This window comes from Macrotis lagotis, chromosome 1 (genome assembly GCF_037893015.1).
Source record: "Macrotis lagotis isolate mMagLag1 chromosome 1, bilby.v1.9.chrom.fasta, whole genome shotgun sequence".
Taxonomy (NCBI): domain Eukaryota; kingdom Metazoa; phylum Chordata; class Mammalia; order Peramelemorphia; family Peramelidae; genus Macrotis; species Macrotis lagotis.
The window spans coordinates 861,866,934-861,885,431 of NC_133658.1; the positions used below are offsets into that span (position 1 = coordinate 861,866,934).

Below are 18,498 nucleotides of genomic sequence, written 5' to 3' on the forward strand. Positions count from 1 at the left end.
GTGAGTGAATGAGTGAGTGCCTGCCTGGCTGCCCACAAGCAAGAGAGAACCAGCCTGGTGGGGGTTGAACCTTGGCAGCATCTGGCATCTGAATTTAGAGCAACGTGATTTAAACTCTGTGTAACATGCCAGGCACTGGGGAGATACCAGGGTGGGATATAACCCAGGAGTTCTCATGGTCTCATGGCATTCTATCAAAGGAAATCCAGCAAGGCTTGGGGGGGGGCAGGAGGCAGGTTTCCCTGAGCCCCACCTGCTCCACCCCACCCACCTACATCTGAGTCATTCATCCAGCTGAGCACCCAAAATCCTTTTGTAGAGGCTCAGTCTTGAACCCCTGAATTCAGGTACCACCCCTGCCATTAACCTGCTGTGTGACCCAGTGAGAGACCCCTTCTTTCATACTCTTACTCTGTTCAGAGGAGCTTAACTCTGTATCAAGGACCTTTTAGCAATCTAGTGAAGCCATGCACTCCTTACAATGATGTTCTTAATTAATTGAAAGAAATGCCAAATTTCAGAGGCTGCTAGGTGGCGCAGTGGTAGAGTACTGGCCCTGGAGTCAGGAGTACCTGAGTTCAAATCCGGCCTCAGACACATTACCTAGCTGTGTGGCCTTGGGCAAGCCACTTAACCCCATTGCCTTGCAAAAAAAAAAAAAAAAAAACTTAAAAAAAATGCCGAATTTCAGTTAGGGATTTGTAAAGATCAAGATTTCCCCCCCCCCCCCAAGTTTATAGACCCTCCCCTGATTTCTATTCAAAGAATCCCAGAGGCTTCAGGTTAAAAACCCCTGGACAAATTGTTTCAAAGGCCCCTTCCATCTATAGCATCTATATAATTCTCTTTCCTCTTCGTGGTAAATCTCAGATTTCAACCATTGATCCTAGCTCGAAAATATCAAAATGATCCAACAGAGAGATCCAAAGGCTTCCTTCTGCCTCCACCAACTGACTAGTGGTGTGCCTCAGATCAGACAGTCCACCAAGCCATCTCTTAAGCACTTAGTCATTGTACTAAGGACTCAAGATACAAAACGAGACAATCCTGCCCTCCAGGAGCTTACATTCCTTTGAGGGAATCAACAGCTATGTATCTAAGTAAATAGGAAATGTGGAAGGAAGATGGTCCAGGTCCTTATAGAGGCACAGAGGAGTATAGTCTAACTAGAACAGAGAGTACCCACAGGGAAGGAGTGTGTATGAATCCTGAGAAGACAGGCCAGAGCCAGACTGATGGGTTTTGTTTTTTTTTTATTTATTTTTTTATTTTTTATTGTTTTAGGTTTTTGTAAGGCAAACGGGGTTAAGTGCCTTGCCCAAGGCCACACAGCTAGGTAATTATTAAGTGTCTGAGACTGGACTTGAACCCAAGTACTCCTGACTCCAGGACTGGTCCTTTATCCACTACGCCACCTACTGATGGGTTTTAAATGCCAAATAGAAGAAGGTGCATTTTGTCCAGAGGCAAGAGGGAGCCACAGAAAACTTTATTGAACTGGGGAGTGACATTGGCTAGATTTGAGTTCTAGGAATATCTCATTGGGAGCCGTGTACAAGATGGATTGGAAGGGTGATGGTCATGAGAACTATTAGGAGGCTCATAGAGTACTCCAGACCAAAAGAAACAAAAGGCTACACTCTAGGAGTATAGAGAATAATGCAGGTGGGAGAGACCGGAAGAAAAGTCCACAAGACTTGACAGCTAGTTGGACATAGGGGATACAAGCAGAGTCAGGGATTACCCCAGCATTACAAAGCTAAGTGACTAGAAGGAAAAGAACAATAGAAAAGCAGCAAAAAAAAAGCAAGCTTTGGGGGAGAGGGTGAGTTTGGAAGCAAAGAGAACAAGTTTTGCTTGAGACTCCTGAGTAAGAGAGGCCTAATTTAGATGGGTATTTATCCTTCCTGTATTTTGGGGTTTTTTCATCAATAAAACAAAGTTGAAATAACCTACTTATCACTCCCACCACCCAAACATTGACTGAAATGAAGTTTATGAAAGTTATTGAAAAATATAAAGCATTAATCAAATGCAAGTCAGTATTGATATTAAATTTGGGAAGGATAATCCTCTTAAGAGGTTTAAAATCCTTCCAGATTTCACAAGAACTGAATGGCTCATGGAAGATGTTGCAAATGTTGCAAGATTTACTTCCCATGAAAGCCAATGACATGGGATTAACTCAAATAATGAACTAATGGGATTGTAATAGTTGATAAGTAATTATAAATTGTTTGGATTTCCTACACACTCTCTGCTTCCCTCTTCCCTCTATAAGGCATTCTGAAACCTGAAAGCCAAAAATAACTTTCAGTCATCTCACCCCAGTCCCCTTCTCGATGTGAGTTGAACCTAGCTCCTCTTGGGAGCTAGACTGCTAGGGTCTTCATGTTGGCAGATATCATCCGACTCTTAGCAGCCCCTTCCCCTTTGGGAATGGTGTGGGGGAACACTCACCGAGGGCTGATCTAGGCAGACAGTATCAAACAGACGAGAGGCTTTGATCCCTCTCTTGAAGGGCTCAAAATGGAATTCAAGAAAAGAGCAAGATAGACTAACAATACTAATGCCTCTGAAGCCATGGGTAAGAGCAGATGAAAACAGCTGAATTTCCCTTGATGCCCTGAAGGTTCAAAAAGAGGTGCATATGGATCACAGTTGGACTAATTGGAACATTTTCCATGGGAGCTGGGTATCAAAAGAAAAGGTAAATTCTTTTGAACAGTGAATAATTCCTCCCTACTCCTTGTCACTGGCTTGTAAGCTTGGCTATTGTTCCTCTGAAGTTCTCCTCTGATGCCCCCTCAGTATGATAATGAAGGGGAGCCAGTGTCTAGGAGGTGATGATGGAGGGCTCCAAGGGTCAGTTCAGCCAAGGCCTTGGTGGGGGGGTTCCTTACTCGAGGACCAGACCAAACCTGACCAAGGGCAGAAACACTGAAGGGATGGCTCTCAGGACCTCAGCATTAGCAGGGGCCTTCTCATTCAGCTCTCATTCTCCATCAGACCCAGCCAATATTCAGCCAGCCTTTATTTGAGAACAGTGGAGAAAGGAGGAACCACCACCTCCTTGGCAGGTTGTTGCCCCATTTGGGGATCATGTTCATTTCTAGGAACTTCCATCCAGTCTGAATCTGCATCTCAGCAGCTTCTACTAGTCACTCCTAATTCTGCCCTTTGGGGCTAAACCAAGCAACTCTACACCCTTTTCCATGTGCTTTGAAGATTTAAAAGCAGGAAGTGTGTTCTCCCTTTAAGTCTTTCCCAAGTTAATCATCCTCGGCTCTTGCTGCTTAACATCATATGGCATGAACTTGAGGTCCTTCCCATTTCTGAAGACCCTCACTTTGACTTTCCTAAAACATGGTGTCCAGGTCTGAGTACAGGGCTCCAGCCCTTGACTCCCAATGGAATTAGCATCTCCCTAGTCCTGATGCTCTACCTCTTGGTGCCATTGCAAGTTTCCTTAGCCCACTTGACTTCTATCTCACACTGAGATTGTAGGCCATTAAAACTCCTAGATTTCTTTGAACAAACTCTCATTTAGGCACAGCTGGGCCATCTTGTCTTGTTGACCTTTTAAATTCCAATGTAAGATTTTAATTTTCCTCTTTATTAAATTTCATCTTACTCAATTCAACCCAGTGTTTCAACTTCTCAGGTTTCTTCAATCCTGGCTCCAAAAGTTCAGGATCTCCCTGGATAAGATGCAAATTTGACAATGACTAGAGTATTAGCTGTCCTTCTTAGTTTTGTATTGTGTGCGCCATCTTTACCTTTATCCAAGCTATAAATAAAAACATTCAATCACAAAGGGTCAATTACAGATCCCAAATATCTTTTCAATCCTCATCCTTGTCCTCTCTGCACCCTTTGAAGTAGTTGGTCACCCTCTTCATCTGGATACTCTCTTCCCAAGGTTTTCATGACTCTGGCCTCTCCCAGTGCTTACCAAATTATTCATTTATTTCCTCTTTCAGGACAGATGGTCTCTAGTGTGCCTGTACTGAACTTCACCTTGCCTTCTACCATGCTTCTTCCCCTTTCTCTGTTTCTAGATTTCTTCACATGTATATGTATATTTTCTCAGTATATGCTCTTTTATTCAGGTAGGGCAGCCTAGAGATCATGAGGCTTTTCCAAATGATAAACATTTAATTCACTTTGAGTTCGGTCTGCCAGAGTTACAGGTTAAATCAATTTATTAGTTCATTGAATCTTAAAGTGGGAAGGGATGTGGAAGCTCTAAAGCCATCCAATCTCCACACCCCCTGAAATAGGAGTTCTGCTGCTGCAGCCCCAACAAGTCAGTTCAATTCAGCAAGTGACCTTTAAATTTAATTACCAATTTGGAGGCTGGGAAGGTTGCATAGAAGCAAGACTCAGTTTGGGAGTGGGGAAGTGGTGGGGACAGCAAGAGAACGCTTATCAGTTGATTGGGTTTTTTTTTTAAGGAAAAAACCCAAAGTTTACAATGTTGCCCCTTTCCTTTTGCCTCTCCTTTTTACCTATTCTGTTCCTTTTAATCAGGTAGAGGCTTTCAGAGCCATTTTCCATTCATGAATCCTATCCCATCCAGTCTCAGAAAAATTTCTAAAGTCTTTGTTGTAAAACTCTTGTTCATTTTTGCTTGTCTCTCATGCATTGTGCATTTAAAGAAGGTAGCTGATCTATCAACCATTTTAGTTTAGTGACAGCTTCTTCCTTCTGCCCAGCCTTCATCATCTTCTGACACCGCAACAGCTCCCAATGGTATCTAGCTTGTTGGGTGCAAGTTAGGAGTCATCTTCTTTCTTTTCAGTTGAAAAGCCTTTTAAAGGGGCAGCTAGGTGGCGTAGTGGATAAAGCACCAGCCCTGGAGTCAGGAGTACCTGGGTTCAAATCCGGTCTCAGATACTTAATAATTACCTAGCTGTGTGGCCTTGGGCAAGCCACTTAACCCTGTTTGCCTTGCAAAAAAAAAAAATAGAAACAAAGAAAACATTCAAGCTGGTCATGTCTGATATTATATGCACAATTTTGTATAAAGCAGGGTATCCTAGGTTCATGGAGCCAGACTTCAGAGATTTTGTAATTCAACTATTCATTCTTCAGTTGGGGAAACTGAGACCCAAGAGGCTAAGAGACTTACAGGATCAAAGGATAGTGATCCCTGGAGAGCTGAGAAGACGGATGAACAATGGGTGAGCAGGGTATTTTAATCACTGGTAAAACTAGGTATTATGTTTTCATCACTCATGACTATTTTTCTTGTGCTCCTGATTATACCCCTGAATATAAATCTATGTGTACTTGCTAACAGAATTCAAAACTTTACATATATATATGTGTGTGTGTCTGTATAAAGATAAATAGATATAGATATATATTTAAAAAGAACCCAGCTTTCTAGCAAAAAATGGAGAAGAATTACAAGGCTGTTCATGTACTTGTGTTACAGAAAAAATTTAGTGCCAAAGTGTATAAGTCGCTGCCTGGGTTTTCTAAGTCAGTGGGCATCAGTAAATAATAGTTTCTGTTTGAGTTTGACACCAGTAACTAGTCCTATTCCACCTTCTCATTTGACAAGTGAGGAAACCGAGCCCCAAGTAGAGTAAGTGATTTGTCCAAGACCACACAGGTAGGAAACAACAGAGGCATGCAGGACCTGAATTCTCCCCCTCCAGAGCCAGTGCTCTCCTCACCACTCTAGGCTTTCCCACTAGAGAAGAATCATTATTTCTTCTTTTGGATCAAGACTGATTATCACCAAGTTTTTATCAATCTTTTTGAGATAAGTTCCATTCCTGACCAAGAGCCTGTCAGCCAGGTGCTTTGAAGTGAATAGAATCTGTCCACTAGTCTCAGGTTTTGCTCAAGACAGTCTTTTTCTGTGCAAATTATATACTGAAAAGAGGGACCTACCTTGTATATGCTGCCTTAAAGCCTGGAGAGCATTTTGCATGCCTCTCATTCAGTTTCCACAACTATCTAGTCAAAGAAATGCTGTAAATATTATTGTCCCCAATTTAAAGATGAAGAAACAAAGGCTCAGAGAAATGACTCCAAGATCTGTACCATATTCATTCCAAGGTCTGTGCTACACACACTTCACACTAACTCCTTCACTAGCACAGTACCTTACAGAAGAGCAGTGAATAGAGCACTCATCTTCCTGAGTTCAAATCCAACCTCAGACACTAGCTGCACGTCACTTAATCCTGTTTGCCTCTTCTTCCTCATCTGTCAAAAGATCTTAGAAGGAAATGGCAAACGACCCCAGTATCTTTACCAAGAAAACCCTGAATGGAGTCAGAGAGAGTCAGACACAACTGAACAGCAACAATTGACATAGAATAGTTTGAATAAATGCAGATTGAATGACTGACTCAAGCAAGATGTCTCTGGAAACAACCCTTTCTGTTTGCCCTGCCCAGGCATGATTTCCTCATTTTAGAGTTCCTCTGATTCATCTCCCGGCCCAGTCACCTCAATAACATGCCAGACAAGCAGTCATCCAACCATGGGTTGAATGTTTCCTGTAACAGGAATACATGTACAACCTTGTAATTCTTCTCCATTTTTAGCTAAGGAGCCAGGTTCTTTTTTAAAGATGTGTACGTGTGTGTATAGATAAATAATTTTGAATTCTTTAGCAAGTACACATAGATTTATATTAAGGTATATAATAAGGAGCACAAGAAAAATAGTCATGTGTGATGAAAACACAACTCCTAGTTTACCAGTGATTGAAATATACCCATTGTTCACCAGCTGTGCATATTTTTCGTGTTTTCTCAGACCATGTAGCCGTTACTATGTATATAATGGAGATTTGTTATTGTTGGCTTTAACTACAAAGCTCTTAGTGTGTATTGTTCTTTTAGTGCTTCTTTCTGTCTACTTTATATAAATCACCCTAAAATTCTGTGGATTATCATTTCTTACAGTATAATGACATTCCATTGTATTAACCTTCCATAATGAACCATGCCAGTTCTTGAATACCTCACTTATTTTCAACTCTTTGCTACCAGGAATAATGCTGCTCACAGTATTCTTGGACAGAACCTTTTTTGCCATCCACATTCACCTTGAGATATTACCTCAGTGGTGGTACTACTGAGGCAAAAGATCTGAACATTTTTGTTACTTATTATTTGATACTGCATTATTTTCCAGAAATGTTGGGCCAATTCAAGATTCTACCAAATAGTGTACCTATTTTACCACAACTACACTCACAATTTTATTATCTTTTATTGTGTTTGTCAGTTTGATAGGTAACAGAGTCTCAGAATTGGTAGTGCATGATTTTGTCTAGAGGTGGTGTGACTTAGTGGATAATATGCTCCACAGAAGATCAGGAAGAGTTGAGTTCAGTCCACCTCTGACACTTAACTAGCTGTAGACCCTGGGCAAGTCACAAGATCTCTACCTGCCTCAGGCAACTCCCTAGGACTTGACTGGAGTCCCCAACACTGAGGAAATCGTGGTAACTTCTTCAAAGTCCCAGCTTGTTAGAAATGTATGAAAAATGTGATAATCCTTTACCCTTTATTTTTCAATCTTGTATTTTTAAGAGATCTGGAAGAGAGAATTTTTAGAGCTAAGATGAGGCCAAAGCCATGTCTTAGACCATCCCCATTCAGCTCCCTCATTTTACAGATGCCCAAGAAAAGGGGAAGGAACCTATTTCAAGTCACACAGGTTACTAGGAGTAGCAGAGTCAAAACTTGTATTTGATGTTCTGATGGTCTTCCCACCTCATCCTCCTCCCTTCTGTTGATCTCTAGTCCGTGTTGGCCTTGTTGGCTAGTAAGACTTAATGTATAAGTGAGACCTGGAGTCCTGGCTATCCCAGGATCCATGAGAAGAGAAGACTTAGGAGGAGGATAGTCATTTGCTATTCTGACATATTTGAAGGACTATAGTATGGAAGAAGGATGGAATATTATTTGGCCTCCAAAGAAAGCTAGAACAAAACTTGACTATGGCAGGGGAGACAGATTTAGGGAAATGTGTAAGGGAAAGTTTGACCATTACAGCTACCCCACGAGGTTGTGCCCTCCCTGTTCATGAAAGTGATTCAGGTGGAGTCCAGATGAGGACACACTGGCAGTATTGGAGAGGAGATCTTTAGCCATTTAGCACCATTCCTACGGTCTGTCCAATTCCATCAGATTCTGTGATTCTGAGAATCAGGAAGCAGGAGCGTAGCTGAAGTTGAGGTATGGAGCTTAGTGTTACCTGTGATTCTGGAGTATTTAGCTGCTCTTGTTCATGTGACAATCCACCAATCAACAAGTACTGGTTATCTGACAGTATAAACAGTACCTTCAACATAGTGGGCACTCAATAACTTAGATAAATTCAGCAAACATGAAGTGCCTCCTGTATATTAGGATCAATGTGCTGTCAATAGGCAGAGACAAAAATAATGTTCCCCCTTCCCACAAAGAACTTCCATTCTGCGTGTGACAGATAATTAATGTTGTATTTCATTTTTGAAGAAGACCACAACATCAGGGAAGTAATATCATGTTATGCAAGTGAACTGGATTTGAGTGAGGGGGCTGTGCTAAGTCACCAGTCTCACTTTCTCCTCCAGAGTCATCAGGGTCCAGTGGCCAGGGAGGAATCAAGACCACTGGAGATGACCCTGGATGAGAGGCAATTAAGGTTAAATAACTTGCCCAAGGTTACACAGCCAATAAGAGTCAAGTGTCTGAGGTCATATTTGAACTCCTGTCCCCCTGACTCCAAGGCCCATGCTCTATCCACTGTGCCATCTAGCTGTCCTATGTGACAGATAAGGAAATGCAGAATAACTTCTGAAGGGAAAGAAAAAATTTTCAACTGGAGTAGGGTGGGGGGAGATTCATGGACTGAAGATTAGCTAAGTTTTTGTTTCTGAGAAATACTTGAGCCATGCTTTGAGGAAAACTGGGTCAATCTATTGGGACAGTGTATAGAGCACTGGTTCTAGAGTCAAGAAGACTCATCTTCCCAAGTTCAAATCTGACTTCAGATACTGTCTAGCTGTGTGACCCTGGGCAAGTCATTTCACCCTGTATGCCTCAGTTGGAAATGGCAAACTATTCCAGTCTCTTTGCCAAGAAAACCCCAAATGGGATCAGTAAGAGTCAGACATGACTGAACAATAATGGCTAATCTGTAGGGCAAACCTAAAGTACTTTCTAGATAATCAGTTATATGGTATTATAGGGTCTATAGAATATTAAACAAATCAAATATCAGAACTGAAAGGAACTTTAGAATACAGAATGCTGAAGCACAAAATGTTAACATAGAGGATCTGAACTGGGAAGAAGAGCCTTAGAGGTCATCTATTCAAGATACATTTTACAGAAGAGAAAACTGAGTTCCAAAGAGTGCTGCCAAAGGTGGTGCACCTCCTTGGTGGCAGAGCCAGAAGTGGAGTAGAGCCCATTTCTACAGGGGTTATTCCAGATTGCCCCATAGCACCTGGGCTCAGAGAAAGCTGCTCTTCCTCCAACCCCTTATCTCTGGTATTTTTTCAGGCACAGCGGCACCATGGTGACCTATGGAGGGATGGCCAAGCAACCAGTCACAGCCTCAGTGGTAAGTGGGCACAGGGTTTCCTTCACATCCAGAGGAATCCAGGAAGGGGAGACAGATTTAGGGAAATGTGTAAGGGAAAGTTTGACTTTCCTCCTCCTCCAACACTGGAAGCTACTAACCTCAGACCAGGCCTCTGCATTTGCACCTTGCACTCTAACATTCTGCTCTTCTCTGAGCCCTCAGTCTCTCTTCCCCTGTGTCCACAGAGCTCATTCATTTTTAAGGACATCAAGCTCCGGGGCTTCTGGATGTCTCAGTGGAAGAAAGACCGAAGTCCAGGTGAGTGGGGAATACCCAATGCTAGAACCAGGGGGATAACAGGATGACCAGAAACACCTGGGGGAACCCAGGGAGATTTGTTGGACCCCAAGGAAAGGGAGTTCTTTGCTTTAATTCATTCAGCATGAAACAATTTCTGTGTGCCAGTTGGCCAGAGAAGAGAAAATTGGTCTCAGAGCCAAGAAGCTAGAGTCAAGACCTGCTTCTGACTTCCTGGTTGTGTAACCCTGAGCAAAACACCCAGCTCAGTTGTTGTGGCCCAGGCCTGGCACACAACAGGCACTATTTAAATGCTACTTCTCTTCCCTCCCCACCTCATATCCTCAGAACCCAGGCCTCACCTGGCTACTTCCGTTCCACACCTCCCCATCCACATCAAGGGCAAAGTAGTTTTGCCCAAGTCCTGTTTCAATCACTACCTTGGGGCTTCCCCCAAGAGTCCTGCTGAGCTCCAGCTGCTCCTTTTTCTGTGTTTTATTTTTCTCTTCCCCCCCTCCCTTGAGATCCCTCAGGGGATGAGGAGGAACAAGGACTTGTAGAGAAGAGACATCTCTCCTGAAAGTGCAGGGAAGGAGGAGCAGGCATAGACAGGCCTTCAGCTCAGAATCAGCCTGCAGAGAGATGTCTTTTCTAGGAAGCAATAAAGTCTGGACAACTAAAACCTTGCTTAACATTTCTCTCTGGAGGGAAGGCCCTGTGGAAGTAGAGAAGTTTAATGTCTCAAAACCAAATAAGATAATATTTTTAGTTATTATGAACTTAACAAACATAAAAATCTTGGACATTTCCATATACAAAGAGCATTAAGAAAGAATTCTAACCATAAATATTACCTACAGCTTGTCAAACCTTAATAGCTTATCACATAGAACTCAACATTGCCCTGCTTGTCTCTACTCCCTCTTGAACTTCTTTTCACATTCTTCTGACTAGTTTTTACATGTTTCATTGATTTTTTTTTGCCTTTTTTTTATTTTTTCCTTTGCCAGTTTTTTAAAAGAAAAAAAGAAAGGAAACTGATACCAAATATAGTCAAAATAAATTTATAGGGGAAGCTAGGTGGCCCAGTGGATAGAGCACCAGCTCTGGAGTCAGGAATACCTGGGTTCAAATCTGGTCTCAGACACTTAATAATTACCCAGCCTTGTGGCCTTGGGCAAGCCACTTAACCCCGTTGCCTTGCAAAAAAAACATAAAATAAATTCATACACTGGTTATATCTTTTTTTTTTAGATTTTTCAAGGCAATGGCGTTAAGTAGCTTGCCCAAGGAGGTCAGATTTGAACCCAGGTACTCCTGACTCCAAGGCTGGTGCTCTATTCACTTCACCACCTAGCCGCCCCTACTGGTTATATCTTAAGGTAGAAAATTTAATTAATTATTTTTAAACAGGAGGGAATTAGGTCAGTTAAAGAATTCCTGATTTCCTCAAAGGTCATTTGAAAATAGTACTAATTTGCCACTAGATTCCAGCGCTGACACAGAAAACGATGAAGATATGAATGGAGGGGAAATGAAGCTGTATTGGACTTAGAGGAAGAGACCTGGCTTCCATTCCTGCTTCATTTATTCTAGAAAGTTGTGGGATCTTGGGCCAGTCCCTTCCCTTCTTCCAGGCTTAGTTTCCCCATCCAGTTATCTATACATTCCAGAGCCCTGTGACCCTTCCCACATCCTCTCTCCTCTCACAGTTCAGTTTAAAGAGATGATCCTCAGCCTGTGTGATTTCATCCGCCAAGGGCAACTCACAGCTCCAGTCTGTTCTGAGGTCCCACTACAGGATTACCAGGTAGCTCTGGAGGCCTCCATGAAGCCCTTCGTTTCCTCAAAGCAGATTCTCATCATGTAACAACCCAAGAAGACAAGTATCCGTGCATGATGAACCAAGGTAGAGGGGCTAGGCAGCCTCCTCATGACCTGTATCAGCCTCTGGTCAGGTGCTGTCTCAGCCACAGACTTTCTCTGGAGTACCACTATTCACTAAGGCAGGCCTGCTTCTGAGATCAGAAAACAGGCCTGTAGCCATTGAGCCCCAGCTTCATTTAATAAAATGTGATTGCCAATTTCTTAAACAAGAAGCAATCCTTTCTAGCAGAGTAGCAGGATGCTGGTCATTGGGAGGTATCTGCATGGTCTCCCTTTGCTTTTCCCCACTTAAAGTCCAGCAGGGAGAATCAAAGGTACCAGAGGTTTGGCCTGCAGGGGGAACATTACATGACCCAGCCCTGTAGTTCGGAGAAAGGTGGGCATGTGACCTGTGGGGGTACACATTCTTTGTTGAGGACTATGCCATAATCCTTTAAGCCAGGCAGTGGAAGCCAAAGGGCTTGAGTCTCAGTGTGCACCCCTTGAAAGCCTCGTTGCTGGTCACCCTCTGGATGAGCATGGAGGGGTAGAGGGTTAAGAATTAGAGTTGCAGACCTTAGTCTTCCCTGGGAGAGTAGAGTATTTCTGGGTTTATTCTCCCCACCCCCACCTTCCTCAGCTCATGTGGCCTCTCTCCTCCAACTGGGTAGAGGAACTGCTGGGCCATCTGTAAGCCCCTCCTTACCCATGTCTCCAAGGGTGGATATGGCTCTCACCACTCATTCATCCTGAGTCCTAGACTTTGCCTCTTCCAATCCTTATGGTTGCAGGCTAAGTGGAATGGATGACACCATTGAGAAATGCTGGGAGTTCTCGGGAAGGAGATGAGAGAAGGGTGCATGGGGAAGGTGGTAGTTTGAATAAGAATTCTGGGCCAAATTTTTTTAAAAGGGGGAGGATTTAATAAGAATGAATGTAAAGTCTGTTGTTTGTGTTCCAAAACCCATATTCACATGAACAAGGTGGAAGAGGTCTGGCAAGCATTGCAATTTACCTGAAAAATTTCCAAGGACATCTTGGGTTCTAACCTCAGCATGCAGCCAAAACAACTGACCACATCAAGAGGCATAGTGTCCAGGACTAGACAGGTGTCCTTTTCCCTGCAGAGAACATGTGAAGGGTTTTGTGTTTCATTTGGGGTACCACATTTTCAAGGGGACAAGCTGGAGACCAAGGTGATGAAACAACTCAAAGTCCTGACATCTAAAGGTAAGTTGGAGCAGGATGTTTACCCAGGAGAAGTAAGGCCTCAGGGAAAGCATCCTAACAGATTTTTGCAGAGGTGCAAAGAGCTACTTTAAGAGCAAGAGCTGGTGAAGGTCTTCCTACAATGCCTTCCTAATTACTCGATTATGCTGATGAAGATTCTGTTGCATGGATTCCTGTTTGGATTTAGACTGATCTCTCTAGATGGTGACTAAGATCTCTTTCTACACTTGAAATTTTGCATTCATGAAACACTAGTTGGCCTGTTTTGTTGGAATTTCAGAATACATGTGGCTCAAAAAGTGTGTAGGGCTCACCCGTAAAAAGCATTGAATGCCATGCTAAGAATCTGTATCTTTTCCTCTAAGCAATTGGAAATCATTGAAGATTTTTTAACCTTTAAAGGTTCAATGACCTTCAAATAACCTGTCCAGAATTTTGGTTTAGGAAAATTAATCTAACTGCATATATTATAGATAGGAAAAGAAAGATACTGGAGGTAAAGAGCAATTAGAACTCTAGGCAAAAGGGGATAGAAGATCTAAGACTTGGGATGGGAAGGGAGTCTGAGGTAGAGTTGATAGGTCTTACAGAATATTGTAGATGGCATGGGAAGAAAATGAAGGGAATGACTAGCACATTTGGGGAGAAAGATGATAAGTTTGGTTTGGGCCTATCTGGTATTTGGGTGTCAGTGAGACATCCAGCTGGAGCAGCCCATTAGACTTGGAAATGTAAGGGCTAAGGAGAAAAAGTAAAAAGGGGAAGCTTTCATAACATCCAAGCATTTCTCCAACCATATCACAGGATTCCAGTATTCCATGTTTCTGCAAGAATTCTAATGGTATTTTCTTCTCTAAAACTTTTTAACATGAAATGATGTATGTATCCAAAAGCTCATTACATATGGCAAATTTGTAGATCAAGATCAGCTGAATTTCCTCTAATTTTTCTTCAGATTTGCCTTGACTACTCCTTAATTCTTTTCTTTTTGCAATGTCAACTTCTTTCATAGTCTGGTAAAGCTTATGGATCACTTCATAGAATATTTTTAAGTGCATAAAATAAGATACAAAGAATTACAGAGCAAGCCAATTATACTAACGTACAATTTTCAAAATATTTTTAAAAAAATCATAGTCCAGATTAAGTACCCCTGACCTAAAGCCACTCCATCTTCCAGACAATCAGACAAGAATTTATTGAAAGATAGCAAGGCTTCTCAGATCTTGAATTGTTTCATGACCAAATTAAGTTAATTCCAGAAACATGAGCCTATGTCTAGGGAACCAAATTGAAGATGAGAGAGGTAGACATTTGAGGAAAAGGAGACCTTGCCATGGCGGGAGAGGACAGGATAGTTGATGGAATAGAAAGGCTGCTGAAAGGTCATGGGAGATGAAGACTGAGAAAAGGCCATTGGATCTGGCAATTAGGCTGCCATTTGTGACCTTTGAAAGAACTGCTTCAGAAACCTAATGAAGATAGGTTACATGAGGTTGAGGAGAAAGTGGGTGGTTGGGACATAGAGGCAGCAAGTGAAAAGATTTAAAGTTAGACTGAAGATGGCCACCTGAGAGTGTAGAAGAGTCAAAAAAAAGTGTTTGGGTATGGGTTTATTTTCAAAGGAAAAACTTGAGCACATGTGTGTGTGCATATGTATCACAGGAGACTAATTGAATGATTCATTCATTCAACCATTATTTATTGAGCAGTCTCTTTAAAGTACTTGACAGCTACCAAGAAAGGCCTTGGGTTAGGTAGCTGAGCCTTGAAGGATGCTAGGAAATCTTAAGAGGCAGAGAAGAAAATGAAATGTGTTCCAGCATGAAGATTAGCCGGGGCAGAAGTGGAAAGATGGAGGTGAAGTGTAGTATGTGGGGAACAGGAGGGAAACCAGTTTGGCTGAACCTTCAGTTAGATTGTGAAGGGCTTTTCATGCCAGGCTGAGGATTTATATTTTATCCTAAAAACACAAGGGAGAAGGACAGCTAGGTGGCGTAGTGGATAAAGCACCGGCCTTAGAGTCAGGAGTACCGGGGTTCAAATCCGGTCTCAGACACTTAATAATTACCTAGCTGTGTGGCCTTGGGCAAGCCACTTAACCCCATTTGCCTTGCAAAAAAAAAAAAACTATTAAAAAGAAAAACACAAGGGAGTCCCTGAAGCTTCTTGAGCAGGGAGACAAAATCATTAGGCAGTTTAGGAATGGAAACAGAATTCTAATCTAGTGTTGCCCAGGACTAAGGATTAACAAAGCTAGAACAGAAGAAAATGGGATATGGGAGAAAGGAAGGAAAGAGGGGATTGATTTGAGGGTGGTAGTGAGCTGAAGTATCTGATCCTGGGTAGGGAGGCCAATGAAAATAAAATGGGATTTGAGAGCTGGGTCAGCTGGAGAGCAAAGATCAGGTGACAAGAATGAGGCAACACTGGGAGAGGGGAGGACAAGGTATAGAATTCTGAGTTCTCATAAAAATAACTAGCATTTATAGAATACTTTAAGATTTGCAAAGTTCTGAACATAACATGTCATTTGATCTTCACAGCAACCCTGTGGGATCAGTTCTATTTATCCCCATTTCATAGGTGAGGAAACTGAAACTGCGAGGTTAGGTGACTTGCACTGGGTCACACAGCTAAATAAGTTTCTGTGGCACCATTTGAACTTGAGTCTACTTGACTCTATGCAGTATGATGTACCCTGTGCCACCTAGGGGAGCTGAAAGTCATAATCTAAAGGTGGACAGGGCCGTAGAGGTCACCTATCTTAGGTCAGACCCTCTAATTTTACAAATAGGGAGACTCAGATCCAGCACAAGCCAAAAATCACAGGGTAGAGAGCAAGACTGCCCTTTGAGTCTCTTTCCACAAAGCCTGCCCAAGCTCCCAGAGGCACCTAATGCCAGCCTGTGATTTAGCTTTTCCCTGAAGAATTAATGTCCCTGAAGAGCTTCTGACAAGCATACCCCGCATCAAACCTGAACTTCTAGTCATTCTCCATTTACCAAACAAGGACTTTTCCCCCCTCTAGATCCGATTTCCTGAACTCTTAAACTTGGGCCAAATGGGTACAATTGTTTCTGCCATGGGATTCTTCTACAGGAACACAAGTTTCCAACCCATGCTCAGAAGCAGATCTTCACTGTTGCCCAAATGATGGGGAATCCCAAAGTTTGGCCAGACTAGGTGGGTGGGTGGGTATAATGGAGTGACGATGGAGGTCACTGGAGGTGAGGAAGCCCAGAAATGATGAGACCAGGTGTTTGAAAAGGTCATTAACATAATGCTTTGAGGTTCCCAAGGGTCTGAACAGAAGGGAGACATAGGGAAAGCAAAGAAAGCCTAAGGGCTAAAGTCCCAGGGTTGGGAACCTGGCATCAATGAGGATGGGAGAAAGTGATTTGTTCCATGAAATGATTAAATTGCTCTTAGCCCCTAGAGGGTGGAAGGAACAAGGAGGCAGATTTTGATCCCACATTTGGGGGAAAAGTGCCAAAAACATGGTAGATAGAGCACTAAACATGGAAAGGAAACCCAGGGCTCATATCTTGCTACTGGCACCAGCTGTGAGATCATGGGTGACTAATCACTTAAGCTCTCTACCTCACTTTCCTTCTCTGTAAAATAAGATATTTCATAATACCTATTTTACCATTATACCTACCTCACAGAGTTCTGAAAATCAAATCTCAAAAGTATTATATAAATGTCAATTATAAACCATTAAGAGTCCTCCAGAAGTGGAATGAGCTACCTGGGAAATACCTAGCTTGCCATCCCTGCAGATATTCATACAGAAGGAAGATTGTCAAGAATGTTGTAGATGGGGGTGGCTAGGTGGCTCAGTGGATAGAGCACCTGTCCAGTCCTAGAGTCAGGAGTACCTGGGTTCAAATCGGATTCAGACACTTAATGACCTAGCTGTGTGGCCTTGGGCAAGCCACTTAACCCCATTGCCTTGCAAAAACAAAAACAAAAAATGTAGATGATATCCTGCTTGGCCTTGGTTTGGGCTGGGTGATTAAAGAAGATTACGCTTAACAGCACCAAATAATGCTCTACCCCCCTGACTTCTCCCCTCTTTCAAACTCTAGGGTAAATTCTAACAGGCAAGTAGAAAGGCTTAGATTATCCTCAGATCATCAGAATTGCTGCTTAATCCAGGTGAATTGGGACCAGGAGAGAAATTTGCAGAAGTTAGTTAGCTTATCTGAGTCTGCCCTGCCTCTTTTTAGAGTCTCTTCTTTCTAATGGGCAAGCCTTTGAGATCCAAAGAAATGAAGGCAGTTGGGAACCATGGAAAGAATGTCAAATAAAGGGTCAGAAATCACCACTTGGGGCGGCTAGGTGGTGCAGTGGATAAAGCACCAGCCCTGGAGTCAGGAGGACCTGAGTTCAAATTTGACCTCAGACACTTAATAATTACCTAGCTATGTGGCCTTGAGCAAGCCACTTAACCCCATTGCCTTACAAAAAGAAAAAAAAATCGCCACTTACTGTCTTTGACTTTAAGAGGCCTTTAATCTCTGGGCCTCAGTTTTCTCATCTGTAAAAGGAGGCAATTGAACTAAATAGCTGCCAAAGACCCTTCCAGCCCTAGATTCATGATCTTATGAAACTGTGGCAATTGAGTTCCAGGTATCATGGCAAATGGAGGAGAGGGGCAAGGCAGCCTAAAGGAGGTAAGAGATGGCACAGCAATAGACAAGGGAACTTCTTTCACCAGGGGGCTGACTTGTAGTTCCATTAACCAACCCTTCCCTGACTGTACTGGCCACTTAGAAAGATGCTGCAGATCACCGGACACTCAGGTCCTTTCTCAAGCTAAACTGCCTGGCATTCCAACATTACTACAGAGAGCGTACCTACAATGGGCTGGACATGTTAGAATTCCAGAAAGGCTTGTCCAAAAAACTATTTTATGGAAAACTCACCCAGGGCAAGTGCTCACAAGGGAGTCAGAAGAAGCGATACTGAGACATCCTGAAGGTCTTAGAATTGATTGTGCAGCATGAGACACTTGCACAGGACCACCTAGCATGGTGTACCCTCATCAGTGAGGGTGCTACACTCTTTGAGGAAGGCAGAATTGAAGCAGCTCAAAGGAAATGTGACATCCCTTAGTTTAGAATACCTACCCCAGGTGTTCACATGGACTATTTGTGCCCAACCTGTGGTAGAACATTCTGAATGCATATTGGTCTATCAGCCACAGTCAGAGACACTAATTTGTCTCAAACATAGTGATGTCATTTTGGTCTTCTTCGATAACGAAGGATAAGAACCAACTTACCATACATTTTCAAACCTGACTGTTCTCCCACCTGAAATAAGGAACTACCTATCTTCAAGTGCCTATCAGCTACCTATCCTGAGATTTACATCTTAATAAAGTACTATTCCATTTGCAGAGCATTCTTAATTGATCTCTTTTGGTTTTATATCACCTATCTTTCATCACATTAATCATAAACATAAGTTTTTTGTTTCTCATTTGCTATAATTTTCCACTTCATAGTGTGGTACTTTTTTTTTTAGCCTTAGGACCCTCTCCTT

General features: G+C 42.6%; 1 protein-coding gene across 1 annotated transcript in view; it reads left to right on the forward strand.

Moving 5' to 3' along the window:
• Positions 1-18,498, forward strand: part of MECR (mitochondrial trans-2-enoyl-CoA reductase) — a 45,879-nt gene extending 27,381 nt beyond the window's left edge. The window contains exons 8-10 of the mRNA XM_074217894.1: positions 9,528-9,588; positions 9,795-9,867; positions 11,559-18,498. Coding sequence (XP_074073995.1) covers positions 9,528-9,588; positions 9,795-9,867; positions 11,559-11,716 — 292 coding nt within the window. The 3' untranslated portion in view covers positions 11,717-18,498. The remainder of the gene's footprint in view (positions 1-9,527; positions 9,589-9,794; positions 9,868-11,558) is intronic.